Source organism: Mesoplodon mirus (assembly GCF_964341445.2).
Source record: "Mesoplodon mirus genome assembly, chromosome: 19".
NCBI lineage: Eukaryota > Metazoa > Chordata > Mammalia > Artiodactyla > Ziphiidae > Mesoplodon > Mesoplodon mirus.
Window position 1 is genome coordinate 61363365 of NC_138995.1, and position 20457 is coordinate 61383821.

Here is a 20457-nt window from a genome sequence, read left to right on the forward strand (position 1 = left end):
CTCCTCTTATTCTCAGGAGCTCTTTAGTGAAAATTACATTGTTGACTTGCTGTGGAGTTGTTTTGTTTTTCGTTTTTCTTTTGGCAGGGTGTGGGGATTATTCCAGTATTCATATGAAGCAAAACTCATGCACAAATCCATAGAAAACTTCCACATCTAGGTTATACGTGGTTATCCTGGAGGAACAGCCCGTCTTTTGCTAGACAGAATTCATATTCTTTAAATTATTATGTAGGGAATTCCCTGGTGGTCCAGTGGTTAAGAATCCACCTTCCAATCTGGGGCCTCAGGTTTGATCCCTGGTCAGGGAACTAAGATCCCACATGCCACAAGGCGACTTAGCCTGCGTGCTGCAACTACTGAGCCTGTGCACTCTAGAGCCCTTGTGCCACAACTAGAGAGCCTGCATGCCGCAACTACTGAGCCCACACACTCTGGACCCCATGCATCACAACTAGAGAGCCCATGCACTGCAACAAAGAGCCCACCCACCGCAACAAAAGATCCCACGTGCCACAACTAAAACCCGATGCAGCCAAATAAATAAATATTAAAAAAAATTTTTTAATTATTATGTAATGAGTAACCTAGCCAACTGTGAAATTTCAAATAAGGGAAAAAATTAAGAGTATTTAAATACTTTGACAGAAGTCTTAGCTGGAATTAACCAGACTGGCCCACAGGCAGGGCCTTTGTGGACATGGAAGACAAAGAGTGTACAGTTGTGCTTCAAGCCTGCAGGTAAACAGAAGAGATGAGGCACCGAAGATGGGAAGTGAATGTCTACTGAAGTTGGTGCAGCCGCTATGGGAAACAGTATGAAGGTTTCCCAAAAAGTAAAAAGAGAACTACCATATGACCCAGCAATTCCACTCCTGGTTATATATCTGAAAAAAGCAAAAAACACTAACTCAAAAAGATACATTCACCCCAACGTTCACAGCATTAACGTTCACAGCATGTCTATTTACAATAGACAAGATACAGAAGCAACCCAAGTGTCTGTCAACAGATGAATGGATAAAAAAGGTGTGGTATATAAATACAATAGAATACTACTCAGCCATAAAGAAAGAATGAAGTTCTCCATTTGCAACAGGATGGACCTGGAGGTTATTATACTTCATGAAATAAGTCAGAGAAAAACAAATACTGTGTAATATCACGTGTGGAATCTAAAAAATAAATGAATGTGTACAAAAGAGAAACAGAGTCACAGATAAAGAGAACAAACTAGTGGTTACCAGTGGGGAGAAAGAAGGGTTAGGGCAAATAGGGGTGAGGGATTAAGAGATACAAACTACTATGTATAAAATAAGCTACAGGATATGTTGTACAGCACAGGAAAATAAAGCCATTAGATACAATTACTTTAAATGGAATATAATCTATAAAATATTACATCACTGTGTGGTACACCTGAAACTGATATTGTAAATCAACTATAGCTCATTTTTTTAAAAATGAATGAATGTGTGAAGACAGCAGATGTGTATTAAAATATCCCAGTGGAAATATGGAGGTATCAAAAATCCAATAAGTTTAAGAATCACTGTGTGATGTTATCTTAAAAATGAATGATGAATGTGATAAAGTCATCCAATTTCCCTATTTGTATTCCAGCTTTACTGAGGTATGACTGTAAATTAAAAATTGTATATATTTAGTTTTTTAAAGAAAATTTTAAATAAACACAAAAAATTGTTTTTCATTTCACCAGTAACAAAAAGAAGAGAAAAAATTATAACAGCATTGGGAGTTCCCTGGTGGTCTAATGGTTAGGATTTCGGGTTTTCACTCCTGTGACCCGGGTTCCATCCATGTTCTGGGAACTGAGATCCTGCAAGCTGTGTGGTGCAACCAAAAAAATAATAATAATACAACAGCATCAAAATTTTAAAATATTTAGGAATAAAAAATATGTATATATTTAGGAATAATTTCCACTCAGCTCTTTGGAAATAATAACAAAGTTATTGAATATCATTAAAGAAGATTAATAAAATGGAGAATCATACCACAAAAAAGTAAATAAATACAGTGCAACTCTTGACACAGTATATAGTTACCTACATTTTCTTCCCATGTGGCAATCTATGTGTTTTTGCTGGAAAAAGGCACAAGAAGACACTTCTTACATGCAGGTTACTATTTTATTTTTTCTCTGGTTTCTGGTTACCTTGTACTTTCTTTGTGAAAATTCATCTTGCTGCACAGGTATGAAGCATGCACTTTTCTGAGTGGTTACTTAAAAAATGGTTACTTAAAAATTATACAACATAGAAGTCATTTTGTCCACTGGCATTAAATATAGGGCTGTAAATTCATCCCACCTTCACACTCCATAGAGCCTCAAAGTGCCCCTTGAACCAGAAGATACCTTCAGTGCACGGTGGGATTCCACACAGCGTCTATTGCCTGTGGTTAAGATGATTCAGCACCAGGGATGTTTTTGTCAAAAGTCTGGGAGTTGGAGGCTGGTGGCTGTTGATTATTCTTCTCCAAGCTGTGTCGGATCCCATATCCAAAGTATATGACAAATCCTAGTAGAGAAATAAGACGAGAAGGAAAAGTAGGTGCTCTCCCCGCTTACAAATGCCCAGCAGGCCTGCTATGATGGTGTCTGACACAGTTTGCGGGGAGAGGTAGTAGAGAGGATTGGGCTCAGTCACTCAAGAGGCCTTTTAATCCCAGAAAGCCACTTACCAATCACCATCCAGACACCAAATTGGGCCCAAGTCCCAGAGGTCATCTGCATCATCAGGTAAACATTCACAAAGATGCTCACGAGTGGGAGGACAGGCAAAGCAGGGACCTGCGGGCAAAGTCAGTTATTCCCTGAACACACCGCAGACGTCTGAAAGGCGGGCCTCCACCCCACATGGCCGAGAAGACTTCAGTCCTACTGTGTGTTCAGTGCCTACTGCAGTGGGGCATGCAAAGCACCGAGTGTGGATCAGGGAAGGGTCCATTAGTTTTAATAATTCCTCTTCTTCCCTGGTCCAGCAAAGGATGTTTAGGTCTCAGAGCATGCAGACTTCACTCACTCAGGTGGACAGGTGGACAGGTGGGCACCTAAAGTCACCTACCTTGAAATGAAGAGGGGTGGGGCTCTGGGGCTGCCTCCAAATGATGACAGTGACCCCAGTGATGAGCAGTAGCAGCAGCACAGCTGCGGTTGTATACACGGGGTCTCCAGAGGACACGTGGCTGGGCCACTGGGCCAGTATCAGGCTCAGGATCGTCAGCAGGAGAACTGCAAGGGTCAGGGTGGAGGAGAACAGGTTCCACTCCGGAAGCCAAATAGCTCAAGACCTTGGGTCACACCCCTCCCCAAAACTGCCCACATCACGAAGGGCCATCATATCTCCAAGACACCTCTACTGCCAAAATACACACTCCCGTCCTATCCTGTCAATTTCAGAATACCACCAAAGAGAAATCCCCCTGCTCACCAAGCAGTGAGGCACATCCATAGCTGATCTGGCCAGATTTCCGAGTGGGGATGGCGTTGATAGGGGCACACAGACTCTTTAGCATCTTTGAGGTTCCTGCTTCAGGTCCAGATTCCAAAGGGCTTTCTTCAGCTACAGGCTTCATCTCAGTTTCTTTCTCTGTTTTCTCAGTCTTGCTTAAATTCTGGTCTGGTTGGTACCTGAATTAGAGGTATTAAGTCAATATTAACAGCAGCCCCTACTCATCCAACATCAAGCAGTCGAATCCATCTCTTTCCCAACTTAAGCCTAGTGGGACATTTAGAAGGCAGCATGAAGGCAAACGACGATTATCCCCCCTTCAATCCCCACGAGTCAAAGACCCCCAGCCAAGGGGTAACGTAGTCTCACCTGAGGACAAGAACAGAAAAAGACACCAGGGAATAAGCAAGCAGGGTCCCGATTGACATGAGGTCCACGAGATCGCTGAGCTCGAAAAGTAATGCCATGACCCCTAGAATGAGGGCACAGACAAGGTGGAGAGGGAGTGAAAAACCAGTAGAAATATCCAAGTTAAGAAAATTGATCAAAGAAGGAATGGGTCTTGTTTATTTACCTGCAAGAGTTCCAGAAGCCAAGGTGGCCATAACGGGGGTGCGTGTACGGGCATGGATCCGGGCAAGTCCCCGGAAAAGGAGCCCGTCATCTGCCATTGAGTAGATGACACGAGGCATAGGAAACATGGCACCCAGGAGACTGGAAGAGAAAATGGGAACATGTGTGAGGACGTGGATAAGCAGGACAGACTGGGGTGTCTACTCCCTAGTCTACGTGGGGTAAGCTGTCTTTCCCTCTTGTCTCTCAATCCCAAGGACGGGGATACCTGAGCATCTGACAGTAGATGGGGAAAAAGCTTTGACACTGACCTGGATGTAAGAGCACAGAGGGTGCCAACAGCCACGACATATCTGGCAGGGGCCCAGCCGACATGGAGGAAAGCGTGTGGTAAGGGGCTGTCAGGATCAATCTGGTAGTAGGGCACCATGAGGGTGAGTGCCGCCGAGACACCAGAATATGCCAAGAAGCAGATGCAGAGCGAGATCACAATGCCCAAGGGGATGGATCGCTGAGGATTTCGGGCTTCCTCCCCTGCAGGATGGGAGGAAGTATTGGGCCAGGAAAACACACTGTGATGAAATACAAAATCCCCTTTCCGGACTTCCCTGGTGGCGCAGTGGTTAAGAATCCGCCTGCCAGTGCAGGGAACACGGGTTCAAGCCCTGGTCTGGGAAGATCCCACGTGCCACGGAGCAACTAAGCCCGCGAGCCACAGCTACTGAGCCCACATGCCTAGAGCCCGTGCTCCCAACAAGAAAAGCCACCGCAATGAGAAACCCGCGCACCGCAAAGAAGAGTAGCCCCCGCTCACCACAGCTAGAGAAAGCCTGCGCGCAGCAACAAAGACCCAACGCAGCCAAAAATAAATAAATAAATTTATTTTTTTTAAAAAATCCGCTTTCCTCTTGAACCTCCAAAAGAAACCCCTATGCCCAAGGGCAGCCTAATCTGTGCCCAAACCCCTGATGGGACACCCAGTGACCATGTTACCTGTAGTGGCAATGGCATCAAAACCAACAAATGCGTAGAAACATGTAGCTGCTCCTTGGAAAATCCCATCAAAGCCAAAAGGCACAAACCCTCCAGAACCCAGAGGGCCCAATCTATGGTGAGAGAAGGAGCAAGAAAGAATGTGGGTGAGCTGTGTTCAGCCATCTGTACTGGACTTTTTGGTTAATACCACAAGTTCTGGGCTCCAGGACCCCATCACCTGGATCCATCAGCCCAGATCTCTTTAGCCCCCACCATATTCCCAGCTCTGCACACGTGCCCCCACAAGCATCACTATGGTCGAGGATACCCTCCTAACCTAGAGGTGTCATTGGATCCAGATGTGTTCAATCTGTAGTCCTGTTCCGTGAGCTGCCAGTTGTGCAGATCTCCCTTGACGAAGCCAGAGATGATCATGAAGCTGAGAACCAAAAGGTTCAAGCCTGTGAACACTTTGTTAACCAGGGCCGACTCACGAGCTCCCAGAACCAGTATTCCTGTGGGAAAGATGGAATATGAAACATGCAGAATAACCAAATCCATAGACACAGAAAGCAGACTAGTGGTTGCCAGGGGCTGGGGTATTGAGGAGTTGGACAGTGAGTGCTCAGCGGGTATGGGATTTCCTTTTGGGGTGATGAATTTTTTGGAACTAGAGAGAGGTGACAGTTACACAGCATGGTGAATGTACTAAGTGCCACTTAATTGTACACTTTCAGATGGTTAATTTCTTATTGTGACAATCATCGCACAGAAGACAGGTCTATCAAATCATCACATTGTACACCTTAAACTTATACAACGTATATCTCAGTAAATTATATCTCAGTAAAGCTGGGGAAATAACAAAATGGTTAATTTTATGCTATACGAATTTCCTCTCAATTGAAAAACAATCTTTGATCTCAGTACAAAGGAAGAAACTCACTGGTCTAAGTAAATGATTCTCCCCTGGGGTGATTTTGCCCCCCAGGGGACTCTTAGCAATGTCTGGAGACACTGTGACTGACACAATTTGGAGGGTGGGCGTCCCTGGTATTTAGTACATAAAGGCCAGGGATGTTACTCAACATCTGACAATGATGTAAAAAACAAAACAACAACAACCGGGCTTCCCTGGTGGCGCAGTGGTTGAGAGTCCGCCTGCCGATGCAGGGGACACGGGTTCGTGCCCCGGTCCGGGAGGATCCCACATGCCGCGGAGCGGCTGGGCCCGTGAGCCATGGCCGCTGAGGCTGCGCGTCCGGAGCCTGTGCTCCGCAACGGGAGAGGCCACAACAGTGAGAGGCCCGCGTACCGGGGAAAAAAAAAAAAAAAAGAAAAAAAAAGACTCTACTCTTCCACTGCAGGGGGCACAAGTCTGACCCCTGGTTGGGGAACTAAGATCCCGCAATGCCACGCAGCGCGGCCAAAGAAAAAAAACCTCAAATGCACAGAACAGCCCCACACGCCAAAGAATGGTCCAGCCCAAACCGTCAGTGGTGCCAACGGTGGGAAACAGTGGTCTGTGTCCTGCCTTCCTGCCTCTCATACCACAGACCCCTCTTTCCGGTCGTAACCCCCCACCATTCTTCCATCCCAAGCCTTTCCCACCCCAGCTCTCCCTCCACACCCCACTCTTCCCATCCTATCACTGAACCCTGTCTCACCCGTGAGCAGCAGTACCAAGCCCAGCGCAAAAAAGTCTGGGTACTTGGCCAGGAAGTAGGGCACACGCAGAGAGAAAGTTCCCTGTAACACCCGAGAGATGTGGTTCCCAGTCAGGCTGTCAAAAGCGGAGCTCCAGGCCCGGGCCACGCTGGCAGTGCCTGCAGCAGCAGAAGAAGGAATATTTATTAACAAACATTCATTGAACCCTTACCACGTGTCATGGGATGTATTTGGGAGAGGTGGGGGGACGCATACAGAATACCTAATCTCTAAGAGTTTCTTTTCGTGGGCTGGGGACAGTAAACCCAGATGATCCACAAAATAGGTCAACTGTTTAATGTTAGGAGATCAATGTTATGCAAAAAAAAAGAAAAAGAAAAAGAAAACAGGTTAAGTGGGAGTGAAAAGTCTGGGAGATGAGGGTTGAAATTTTAAATCAAGTAGCAAAGGAAAATCCCATGAAGGCAACAACTGAGGAGAGACTTCCACATGGTGAGGGGATGAGCCTGTGGGACATGCCTCCCTCTCACCCACTCCCTACACTTTCCTTTCCTTCTTTGTTCTAGGCCCCATAATTTAAGGAAAATAGGATACAGCAGAGTAGAATGAAGTTGTGGGGTTTTCCTGCCACTATTATCCACTTCACCCCACAAGGTGGATAACAAATTTCTCACAAATGAGTCAAGACCTAAATCCCATCTCCTAGTTTCCTGATCTTAAGCCCCACACCGTCCTCCCACTCCCATCATCTCACCGATGACATAGGACAGTATGAGGTTCCAGCCAGTGATGAAGGCACACAGTTGTCCCACTGTGACATAGCTGTAGAGATACGCAGAACCAGAGCACGGTACCCGGGCCCCAAACTCTGCATAGCAGAGCCCAGACAACACAGAAGACAGGGCGGCCACCAGGAAGCAGATGACAATCGCTGGCCCAGCTTTGTCCTTGGCCACTTCGCCAGCCAGGATGTACACACCAGCTCCCAAGGTGCTGCCCACGCCCAGGGCCACCAGGTCTAAGGTGTTCAGACAACGAGCCATGCGACTCTCAGACTCTTCCCTGGGCTCCAGAGGCCGCCTGCGGATCAGCTTCTGACCAAATTGGTAAACATCCTGACACAGCATCTTAGACATAGTTGAGGAGGCTACAACCTGCTGAGAAAGCAAGACACAAAGCCATCAAGAATGTCCATCCAACCCTGGCCCTGGGAGTTCAATTCCACAGAACAATGGAGTTATGGGGAGCAGGCGGTAAAAGTACACATTGGGCAAGTTCTCTGTCTCTGAGCTTTGGTTTCTTCAAACATAAAGAAGACTTTTAATGTATTTCAAAGTTACTGGAAGAGTTGCTTGAAGAGAAGTGAGGGGGAGCAGATTATGTATCCCCAAACTGTGCCATTTGGGGATGTGGACTGTTTTGAGTTGAAGGCAATTAAGACCCAGCAGACTGGACTTCCCTGGTGGCTCAGTGGTTAAGAATCCACCTGCCAATGCAGGAGACATGAGTTCGATCCCTGGACCAGGAAGATCCCACATGCCAGAGAGCAACGAAGCCCGTGTGCCACAGCTACTGAGCCCACGCGCCTAGAGTCCGTGCTCTACAACAAGACAAGCCACCGCAGTGAGAAGCCCACACACCGCAGCGAAGAGCAGCCCCCACTCACCGCAACTAGAGAAAGCCCGCGGGCAGCAACGAAGACTCAACACAGCCAAAAATAAAATAAACTTAAAAAAAAAAAACCCAGCAGACTCAGGAAAAGCTCCTTGCCTCTCCCTTAACTGCTCAAAATAATTTAGATTAGGAGGCTTATGCCAGGAAGAGAGATAACTTTTTTTTTAACCAGAGAGAACTTTTTATCTCAGAAAAACCTGCATGGAGTGGCAAACATTTGCTTACCAAGCATTTGCTTTTCCCATCTTTCTGTGAGTTGTCTTCCCCTTGACGGCCCAGATCCATACCCCTTTCTCCTTAGCTCAGGGTAGCATATAAGCCTCAACTGCTTGTCTTTGAACCTCAGAGTTTTTTGGGGGCTCCCGTACGTAGGAAATTACTTAATCTGTCGTATATCAATTTAATTATTAGACTCAGCAAAGAACCTAGAAAGAAAAGTTTTTCACCCCTATAGAAGCAAAAGCTTCCAGCACAGTGCCTGGCACACAGTAGCTGCTTAAATACTATTAGGTGAATGGATAAGAATGTTGATCCTTAAAGTGAAATCAACCAGCTTGGGACTTCCCTGGTGGCTCAGTGGTTAAGAATCCACCTGCCAATGCAGGGGACATGGGTTCGAGCCCTGGTCCGGGAAGATCCCACATGCCGCGGAGCAACTAAGTCCGTGCGCCACAACTACTGAGCCTGCACTCTAGAGCCCGCGAGCTGCAGCTACTGAAGCCCGTGTGCCACAACAACTGAAGCCCACGCGCCTAGAGCCTGTGCTCTGCAGCAAGAGAAGCCACCGCAATGAGAAGCCCACGCACCACAACGAAGAGTAGCCCCCGCTCACCGCAACTAGAGAAAGGCTGCACACAGTAACTTAGACCCAACGCAGCCAAAAAAATTTTTTTAATAAATTAATTTTTTTAAAAAGACGTCAACCAGCTCTGCTGGTTCAAATCGAGCACTGTGATGTGTAGCTTGTTTGATTTTGCATGAGCTGTATATCACTTTGTCCTCCTTCCTTCTATAAAACAGGGAAATTTATTATTATCATCTTTATTCCCTCCCTTCCTTGATGTGAGTGAAGCGACAGTTTAAGGGGCTCGGTGATCAGAGCGATGAAACCAAGTCCCTGTAAAACCAAATTCCCCTGCTGAGTTTATGATTCACCTCTCCATCCGAAACTTTATTCCCTTTCTTGTCCCAACCTTGTTCCCCTCAGGATTGAGGGGTATCAAAGAAAGGGGGAACTGAACTCAGGCAGGACCCTGCAGGACCCTCCTCGTACAAAAGTTTCTCCGTGCCCCCTCGTTGGTTTGTAAAGAAAGGATTTAGTCTCCTAGGTCTTCCCAAGTTCCAAAGAGCAGACTCAAGCAGTTACTAGTTAGGGAAGTGAGGGTATGCAGAAACAAAGGAAAAGCAGTACCAAATGGCCTTAAAGGAAAAAACAGCAGGGACCAACCTGCTTGAATTCTTAACTTGTCACGTAGGCTCTAAGTAAATAACAAAATGCCTCAACCATTGTTTTTGCTCTCTTCTAGAAAGAAGTTAAGGAACCACAAGACCTTGACGTACTAGTTTGCTTTGCAGGAACACGTAGATCGATCACAATCACCAATGACCCACTGAGTCACAAAAATGCTGTCAGGAAGTCTGCAACTGAGATCTTATCCAGAAACTAAAATCACAAAGATCACCTCCCCTTTACTCTTCTTTTCTTTAGAAACCTTGCAACCCGGCCAGCCAGCAAAGGTGGATTTGAGATCAACCTATTTCTCCCAACTTCTCAAGAGGGTGGCACCCTCGCAATTGATAAACCTTCCCCTGCTCCAAACACCAATGTTTCAATTTGTTTGGCCTCACTGTGCACCAGGCACATGAACTTGGATTCCACAACAAGCTCACACTCCACACATTTCTACACCAAGGATCCTGAAACCTGAAGCTTTCTCTTTCATTGCTTGCAGAGTGAAATTGGACTGAAACTCTGCGTTGGGGGAGAATGACATGGAATTTGCAGGGAGGGACAGGCTGTAGCCCAGCCCAGGGAAAGCATCAAACGAGAGTGGCTCCAACTGCCTGGAGGGAGGGAGGACTAATCTTCATTCTGAATCAGAAATGATGAACTCTGTGTCCTGCTCCTTTGGGGCATGAAATGTCTCCTCTCTACAAGGCTGTAGGGCTAGGCGGACCCAGTGAACAAAAGTTATCATCAGGGTGCTTCTGTACCTGATACTCCAAGTTTTGCATTTTGGTTAAGAGCAAGCATTCAAAAAGCCAAGAAACTGGGCTTCCCTGGTGGCGCAGTGGTTGAGAGTCCGCCTGCCGATGCAGGCGCCCCGGTCCGGGAGGGTCCCGCGTGCCGCGGAGCGGCTGGGCCCGTGAGCCATGGCCGCTGGGCCTGCGCGTCCGGAGCCTGTGCTCCGCAACGGGAGAGGCCACAACAGTGAGAGGCCCAAGTACCGCAAAAAAAAAAAAAAGTTCAGCCAATGATAAATAGTAGAGCCAGCTTCACAGAGTTGCTGGGTGTAACGAACCCAAAAGCGATTTAATGTAAATCACCATACAGTCCTCCTCCTCGGCGCAAAATCCGCAAAGCTCAAGTTTCTTACAGTCTCCCCTTGTACCCCCAGAGGAGAAATCCACAGATACAGAGGGCCAACAGTATACAGGAGACTGAAATCAGTGGTCCACACGTCACAAACCCTATATAAGGGTAAGCTTTAATATTGTTTGAACACCAATCAAAAAAATGAGTCTTAGGGGCTTCCCTGGTGGCGCAGTGGTTGAGACTCCGCCTGCCGATGCAGGGGACGCGGGTTCGTGCCCCGGTCCAGGAGGATCCCGCATGCCCCGGAGCGGCTCGACCCGTGAGCCATGGCCGCCGAGCCTGCGCGTCCGGAGCCTGTGCTCCGCAGCGGTGAGAGGCCCGCGTACCGCAAAAAAAAAAAAGAGTCTTAGAGCCTCCAGACACTGATGCAACCTCCCCCTACCCCACCTCTTCTTACACAACCACACACACAGCTCCCAGCTCCTTCTGCTTTCATCTGGAAAATGGGTCTTGCCACCCTCAGGCTGGAGCCAGGCTGACCCAGCTGCACACTTGGAATGCAGAGGCCTCTTTAGGAGGATGTGAACTCAGCGCCCAGCCTCCTACAGAAGAGCGGTTGCCCAAGACTTACCAAATTCTTGGAGCAGAAACTGGAGCCCTGGATCAGAGTCAGTGAGGTTGAGTTTAGGCTGTGTAGGGCTGGAGCTGATACATCTCTAAAAACCAAATCTGGGAACGCTTCCACAATAAAAGACAACCCAATCCCTGGGTGGGGATGGGTGGGGACGCTCGGGGATGGGCGGGGCAAGCCTGCAGCCAATTGAGCGTGAGTGGTTATCCTCAGGGGACCGTTCTGAGATTTGGAGTCTGTGTGTGGCAAAATACACACAACAGAAAATTTACCGTTTTAACCATTTTTAAGCGTGCAGTTCAGTAGTGTTAAGTACATTCACATTTTGTGCAACCAAACAAGTTTTTCATCTTGCAAAACTGAAACTCTGTACCCATTAAACTACAATTTCCTCTTTCTCCTCCACCGGTTCCTGGCCATCACCATCCTACTTTCGGTCTCTATGAATGTGATGACTCTAGTACTTCATTTAAGTGGAATCAAACAATATTTGTCCTTTCCTGTCGTGCTTATTTCCCTTAGCAGAATGTCCGTATGGTTCATCCATGTTGTAGCATGTGTTAGAATTCCCTTCATTTTGAAGATAGCTAGGGCTTCCCTGGTGGCACAGTGGTTGAGAATCTGCCTGCTAATGCAGGGGAACGGGTTCGAGCCCTGGTCTGGGAAGATCCCACATGTCGCAGAGCAACTAAGCCCGTGCGCCACAGCTACTGAGCCTGCGCGTCTGGAGCCTATGCTGCACAACAGGAGAAGGCCACGACAGTGAGAGGCCCGCGCACTGCGATGAAGAGTGGCCCCCGCTCGCCGCAACTAGAGGAAGCCCTCTCACAGAAACGAAGACCCAACACAGCCAAAAATAAATAAATAAATTTATAAAATAAAAAATAAATAAATTAATTAATAATAATAAAATAAAATAGATAGCTAGTGGGAAGCAGCCACATAGCCCAGGGAGATCAGCTCCGTGCTTCGTGACCACCTAGAGGGCTGGGATAGGGAGGGTGGGAGGGAGAAGCAAGAGGGAGGGGTTATGGGGATGTATGTATATGTATAGCTGATTCACTTTGTTATACAGCAGAAACTAACACAGCAGTGTGAAGCAATTATACTCCAATAAAAATGTTTTTAAAAAAACGCATTAAACATCATAACACACATTTTTCTTTATGTGTGCGTTTACCTGGAAGTGAAATTGCTGGGTCATCAGGTACCTATAGGTCTGTTTTACTAATATTGCCACCTTGCTCTCCAACGTTTGTGTGCCAGTTTACACTCTATTCTGCAGGATATATGAATTCCTATCTTGTCAAATCTGGTCACCATTTAGTATTCTCAGACTTTTACAAATTTTGCCAATCTGATGGGTGAGAAACATCATTAAAATTTTAAATTGCATCTCTGGGCTTCCCTGGTGGCGCAGTGGTTAAGAATCCGCCTGCCAATGCAGAGGACACGGGTTTGAGCCCTGGTCCAGGAAGATCCCACATGCCGCGGAGCAACTAAGCCTGTGTGCCACAACTACTGAGCCTGTGCTCTAGAGCCTGCAAGCCACAACTACTGAGCCCATGTACCATAACTACTGAAGCCCGTGTGCCTAGAGCCCGTGCTCCACAACAAGAGAAGCCACTGCAACGAGAAGCCCACGCACCACAACGAAGAGTAGTCCCCGCTCACCACAACTAGAGAAAGCCCACGTGCAGCAAGGAAGACCCAACACAGCCATAAATAAATACATAAAGAAATAAATTTATAAGAATAAAATAAATAAACTGCATTTCTCTGATTAATGAAGTTGGGCATATTTTCATCTTTACTGGCAATTCCAGCAACTATTCTATGAATAACCTGTTCACATTTTTGATTGGTGGTCAGCTGAATTATTTTTCTTTTGCACGGGGAGGGGCACAATTCTACATAGTAGTTAGCAGCAGACATGCTGAACTGCATTAGTTTCAATTCCAAATGTGTCATTAACTGTTGTTTGTACTTGGATGTTACCTCTCTGTGGCTCAGTTTCTTCATCTGTAAGATAAAGATAAAAATAGTATCTCATAGGATTACTCTGATGGTTAAGGGAGTTAATACATACTAACCACTTAGAACAGATCCTGGCATATAGTAACTACTTAGTAAATGTTAGCTACTCTCATTATCCTACTGGTGGTAAAGTGTTCTTTATATATTTTGGAGAGATTCTTTGTCTGTTATGTATGTTCCAAAAAATCTTTGTCGTTTGGCTTTGTTACCTTTTGTCATGCAGGCATTTTAAATTTTAATGTAAATGAATCAATTTTCTTTACAATTTGTGCTTTTTTTCCATGTATCTAAACATATTTTTCTTCACAGGATCATAAAATTGTCCTCTTGGGTTTTTTTGGGTTTTTTTTGTTTTTTTGCGGTACGCGGGCCTCTCACTGTTGTGGCCTCTCCCGTTGAGGAGCACAGGCTCCGGACGCGCAGGCCCAGCGGCCATGGCTCACGGGTCCAGCCGCTCCGCGGCATGTGGGATCTTCCCAGACCAGGGCACGAACCCGTGTCCCCTGCATCGACAGGCGGACTCCCAACCACTGCGCCACCCGGGAAGCCCCCTCTTGTATTTTAAAACTATTTTTTAACAAATTTAAGCCTTTAATCTACCTGGAATTTATTTTTTTTATACAGAGGCAATGATCTATTTCTCTTTCTTGCCATACAGATAGCCAATTATTCCAATAAGTTTCCATTTTTGAGGCTACTTTTCTCATAAACCAAATATACATATAAGCCAGAGTCTATTTCTAAGTTCTCGAGTTTGTCTAATTAATCTATTTTTAACCCTACAAAATTCCATACTGTTTTAATTACTATAGCTTTAAAATAATTCTTGATATCTAGAAGAGCAAATTCTCTTAGTTCTTCTCATAGCTGCCCTGCCTATTCCTGAACATCTTCTCATACACAGGAATTTTAAAATAAGTTCACCAAATGTCATGAAAAAACCTATTGAGATTTTATTGGAATTATATTAACTTTGTAGGTCAATTTTAGTTATAATTTATAGTACATGTCCTTGATATTGAGCTTGTACATGCATTAACAAAATGTTTTTATCTTGTTTGATTTTATCATTTTCTTCCATAAAAGTATTAAATACTATTTTCTAAATTTTTTTCCTTGGGTACCATGTAAATTTGAATGTAATTGTGAATGGAATTTTTTTTTTTTTTTTTTTTTTTTTGCAGTACGCGGGCCTCTCACTGTTGTGGCCTCTCCCATTGCGGAGCACAGGCTCCGGACGCGCAGGCTCAGCGGCCATGGCTCACGGACCCAGCCGCTCCGCGGCATGTGGGATCTTCCCGGACCGGGGCACGAACCCATGTCCCCTGCATCGGCAGGCGGACTCTCAACCATTCAAGGGAAGCCCTTGAATGGAATTTTAAATAACATTTTCTATTTTCCAATAACTGTTAAGTAAAATCTTACATTATAATCAAAAAAACAAAAAAGGAAAAGGAAATGTAGTGTGTATATATAGACAATGGAATATTAGTCAGCCATTAAAAGAAGGAAACCTTGCTGTTTGTGAAAACGTGAATGGACCTGAGGACATTATGCTTATTGAAATACATCAGACAATGAAAAACAATGTATGATTTCACTTATATGTGGAATCTAAGTAAATCAAACTCATAACACCATAAATTAGAACTGTAGTTGTAAGGAGTAGGTGGTGGAGAAAGTGGGGAGATATCGGTAAAGGGTACAAACTTTCAGTTAAAAGACAAAAAAGTTCTAGGTATCTAATATATGTCATGTTGACTATAGTTAATACTGCTGTATTGTATTTTTGCTATCTAGTATGAGACAACTGCTTGTGTTCTCAACACACAGACACACACAAGTAGAAGCTATGGGAGGTGACAGTTAATTAACTTGATTGGGATAATCATTCACAGTGTCTATGTGTATTAAGTCATCATTTTGGACATCTTAAAGAGATCTTCACTTTGTACAGTCTAAATATATGCAGTTTTGTGAATCATACTTCAGTAAACTGGAAAAAAGGAAAACCAATGAAGTGGCATTATCAGCCTACTACAGAATAGATTCCAAACAAGAAAGAGTGGCCTCACACATTAGACATTTACTGAGAATGTACTGGGTTGAAACAAATAACCCTCTATTAAAAATATTCTACTGTTTTTTTAAAAAAAATTTTATTGGGGTGTGGTTGATTTGCAATGTTGTGTAGGTTTCAGGTGTACAGCAAAGTGAATCTGTTATACATATACATATATACACTCTTTTTTACATTCTTTTCCCATATAGGCCATTACAGAGTATTGAGTAGAGTTACCTGTGCTATACAGTAGGTCCTTGAATTTTGTTATTGTTTAATCTTTGACAGATGCTCTGTACACTAATGCCATCATCATAGTCACCAATGCTGTATGATGATGTGCATTCAACTAAACCACACTTGACTGAAATTCGAAGGCCACCAAAGCCAACGTTATAAATGACTTTTAAAACACAACCCTGATATTTGAGTAATCACTTATTTCATGAAAGAGGGAAGACCGAAAAACCAAAGAATGATACAACTCTGAAGATCACATAAAAATGTTTTCTGATTATGAACATTCATCTTTAATTTAGAATCTAGATGACACAGTCCTGCGTTTCAGAGACTGTTTGTAAATATTCTAAATGAAAGAAATGTTTAGAATTGTATTTGAATAAAATATTGTTTATATAAAAAAAGAATTCCCTTCATTTTTAATGCTGTATAATACTCTACTATTTGTACATACCACATCTGGCTTATCCACTCTTTGGTCAATGGGCACTTGGGCTGCTTTCATGTTTTAGCTATTGTGAATAGTGCTGCTATCAATAAGAGTTTATAAATATCTCTTCCAGAGTGTGCTTTCAATTCTTCTGGGTATATCCTCAGAAGTAGAATTGCTGGATCCTATGGTTCTAAAATTTTTGTCTGCTTGTGATGGAGAAAATGATCACATATTGAGGTAGGAGGAAGTCATTTTGGCTTATACGTGGTTCAGCCTGAACTCTGAACTAAAACAGCCTGTCCACCCCTCGCAGCACATCTGCTTTAACCATTGAGGCAAAGAACGTCTGTTTTGAAGATAAGGAGGAACAACTCCCTTCTCATGGCGTCCATGTTACACTCCCTGGAAGATAAGGTTCCCTTCCCAGACTCCACGGTCTTGTTGTCTCACTGTCTGTGTACTAAGTCTGTCTCTTTTGAAACCTTGATGGAATATACCCTGTCATTTTGATGTATGTTCTCTGTTCGGATAAGGTATAAAACTGTGCTGAGGGCCTCCCTGGTGGCGCAGTGGTTGAGAGTCCGCCTGCCGATGCAGGGGATACGGGTTCGTGCCCCGGTCTGGGAGGATCCCATATGCCGCGGAGCGGCTGGGCCCGTGAGCCATGGCCGCTGGGCCTGCGCGTCCGGAGCCTGTGCTCCGCAACGGGGGAGAGGCCACAACAGTGAGAGGCCCGCATACCGCAAAAAAAAAAAAAAAAAAAAAAAAAAAAAAAAAAAAACTGTGCTGAAAACCATGCTTCAACAGAGCAGTTCCAGGAATTCCCTGGAGGTACCCCGAGCTTCCACTACAGGGGGCATGGGTTTGATACCTGGATCCCTGATCAGGGAACTAAGACCTAAGACCCCCGCATGCCGAGCAGCGCAGCCAAAAAACCAAAAATAAACAAACAAACAAAAACCAGAGCATTTCCTCAGACGTATGTAAGAGGTTGCCTACTGGGCTATAGTGCCCAGTTTGGCTCAAATAAAACTCTTTTCTATTCTTATTATAGATTGTTTATTGATTACTTCCATGGACTCTTGAACTCATTTGATCCTTAAGGACCCTGAGAAGTAGGGGCTATAAGACTGGGGACCCCACTCCCAGCCCTGCTCTCTCCATTCCTCTTGCACTACTCGACTTTGCACAGTCCGCCCATGGCCTGAGACACTCAAATGTGGGGAACCCCCAAGCCCACCTGGGCCCCAACCAGGAGGAGGGGAGCTTAAAATCTCTGATGTTAACTCAAGCAACAAAAACATTTAATAAGCATGGTGCCTGCATCCAGCCTTGCACAAAGGGATGGAAGAAGATAAAGGGGAGTGCGACTTAGTCCTCTTCTTCAAGGGCCCCTTCTGCTGGGAGAGCTGAGAACCCAGGCAGGGAAGGGAAATAGGATGTAAGAGGTAAGGAAGGAAAAACCTGGGAGCGAGAGGGGAGTGTTGCAGCTGGGTGGCTGCTGGTGGAGGCTTGACAGGATTATAACATGCATCAAATAACACACATGCTAAAACACTGGGCACACACCACCAACCTGGGATTTAACTGTCATGGTTGACTGTTACATTAACTTTTAGTTTTTTTAATTTTTGGCTGCGTTGGGTCTTCGTTGCTCCGCGCGGGCTTTCTCTAGTTGAGGCGAGCGGGGGCTACTCTTCGTTGAGGTGCGCGGGCTTCTCATTGCGGTGGCTTCTCTTGTTGCAGAGCATGGGCTGTAGGCACGTGGGCTCAGTAGCTGTGGCTCGCGGGCTCTAGAGCGCAGGCTCAATAGTTGTGGTGCACGGACTTCATTGCTTCGTGGCATGTGGGAACTTCCCGGACCAGGGCTCGAACCCATGTCCCCTGCATTGGCAGGCGGATTCTTAACCACTCCGCCACCAGGGAAGCCCTACATTAACTTTTGAAGGGCCAACCACACAAGATGGAATGAACTGGCTTAAGCTGTTGTGGAGCGTTTTAGTTGGTTGTGTTGGGGACCCGCTCAAAACCCAAGAGTTGGTAGAAAGATGATTTCAAAGGGAAGACACTGCGATGCAACAGATGCAGAACGACTTCTCAGAGCTTCCCTTGTCTGACTCAAAGCAGAAAATTCTGGTAAGTAAGGCTGCCAGAAACTCCCACTTGGGGAGAGGCTATTCCCAAAGAGGCAAAGGTGAGTAAACCTATTACTGTAATTTTTTGTCCCGCAGCTTTATAGCCTGAAGAAGGTGGAAAGACCACTCACATCTGCACAAACATTATTGCAAACTTTCTCATCTCCAGTTTCTTCTCTTAATTTATTTGTCTTTCCCAAAGAAACCCATTTGTTCTTCCCATAGAAGCCTTTTCTCCCTACCCCCTCCCCCTACTAAGTTGAGTATATAAGCCTGTGACTTTAATCATTTAGCAAGTTATACTTTTGTTAGGTCCTGTATATAATCCTTTCTCCTGGTAATTTGCCTTTGGTCTGTCTTTTTTGTAAGCTCCAGTCAAAGACTCTAAGAGGATAGAGGGGGAAAGTTTTTCTGCTCCAACAGCGGCAAAGTTTAAATGCTTCAACAGTGTGATGCTGCTACTGAGTAAGATGTGTGGTCAAGGGCTTCCCTGGTGGCACAGTGGTTAAGAATCCGCCTGCCAATGCAGGGGACATGGGTTCGATCCCTGGTCTGGGAATATCTCACCTGCTGCAGAGCAACTAAGCCCGTGCGCCACAGCTACTGAGCCTGCGCTCTAGAGCCTGTGAGCCACAACTACGGAGCCCACGTGCCACAACTACTGAAGCCCACGTGCCTAGAGCCTGTGCTCCACAACAAAGAGTAGCCCCCACTCGCCACAACTAGAGAAAGCCCACATGCAGCAATGAAGACCCAACACAGCTGTAAATAAATAAATAAATAAATAAATAAAATTAATTTTTTTAAAAAATGTGTGGCCAAGTAAAAGAAGTAGAGTATAGAGTTCATTCATCTAACACTGCCAAAGGGCCCACTGTGTGCCAGGCACTAAAATATGCATCAGGGACTTAGAAGTAAAGGGCACTCCCCTCTTTAACAACAGCAGGACATTTGGAGACACTTTATATGGAATCCATTCCACACACCTTATACTGAAATAAACTTCATATACTTAAAGGAGTCTAACTTTTCAAAACAACCATAACATAATAGGAGAAACCATGCAAAGAGTTTAAAATAATATTAGGACAGAGATTTAAGCCTTGAGGATGTTTATCTCCAATATCACATTGTATAGAATTTAAAAGACCCCAATAGTCAGGCATTATCTTGCTGTTATGATTCATGAGAATGTAACTCAATTCCACCTCTGCTTCTTTCTCCTCACCCTCTCATATGTCCAATATAATTTACCATTATATTTAGTTCATCTCACAGTGACTTTGGTAAATGTAAGAGATATGCTTACATTGTTTTTCTTTTTTCCTTTTTCATTCAACCATTACCCTGTGTTTCAAGGTGAGAGTGTCATGACCATCACCCCTCATGACACCCTAATTTCCCAGCCTCTCTCCTTTATATCTGAAGGGTTACATTGCCAGATGGAATATTCTTGGCCAGGAATCTTTTCCTTTCAACACTTTGAATATGTCATTCCCGTCTCCTGGGCTTCTTCTGAGAAATCCACTGATACCCTAATGGGGGTTCCTTTGTAGGTTACAATTTTCCTTTCCCTAGCTGCCTTGAGAATTCTTTCTTTTTCCTTGATTTTTGACAGTTTCATTGTACTGTTTCTCTGAGAAGGTCTTTTGCATTGAGATAATAGGGTGACCTATGAGATTCATGTATTTACACATCCAATTCTCTCTTCAGGTTTGAGAAGTTCTCAGCTAATATTTCTTTTTATTTTTTTTATTTTTTTATACAGCAGCTTCTTATTAGTTATCCATTTTATACATATTAGTGTGTATATGTCAATCCCAATCTCCCAATTCATCCCACCAAGCTAATATTTCTTTAAATAAATATTTGCTCCCTTCTCCCTCCCTTCTCCATCTGGTTCCCAATTATTCTACTATTAGTACTTTGGATGGAACTCCATAGATCACACAGGCTTTCTTTGCTCTTTTTCATTCTTTCTTCTTTGTTAACCTCTATTCAAAATGCCTATCCTCTG

At 44.8% G+C, this 20457-nt stretch overlaps 1 protein-coding gene across 1 annotated transcript; it reads right to left on the bottom strand.

Moving 5' to 3' along the window:
• Positions 1-2424: 2424 nt before the first annotated feature.
• On the bottom strand, positions 2425-7887 carry LOC309794999 (cationic amino acid transporter 3-like; the record flags this gene model as incomplete). Its single annotated transcript, XM_082606952.1, is given in 12 exon segments — positions 2425-2543; positions 2707-2815; positions 3090-3256; positions 3456-3655; positions 3846-3948; positions 4051-4190; positions 4361-4583; positions 5043-5155; positions 5362-5539; positions 6692-6850; positions 7447-7854; positions 7857-7887. Coding segments are annotated over 12 exon segments (1950 nt in total).
• Between the last annotated feature and the right edge of the window lie 12570 nt (positions 7888-20457).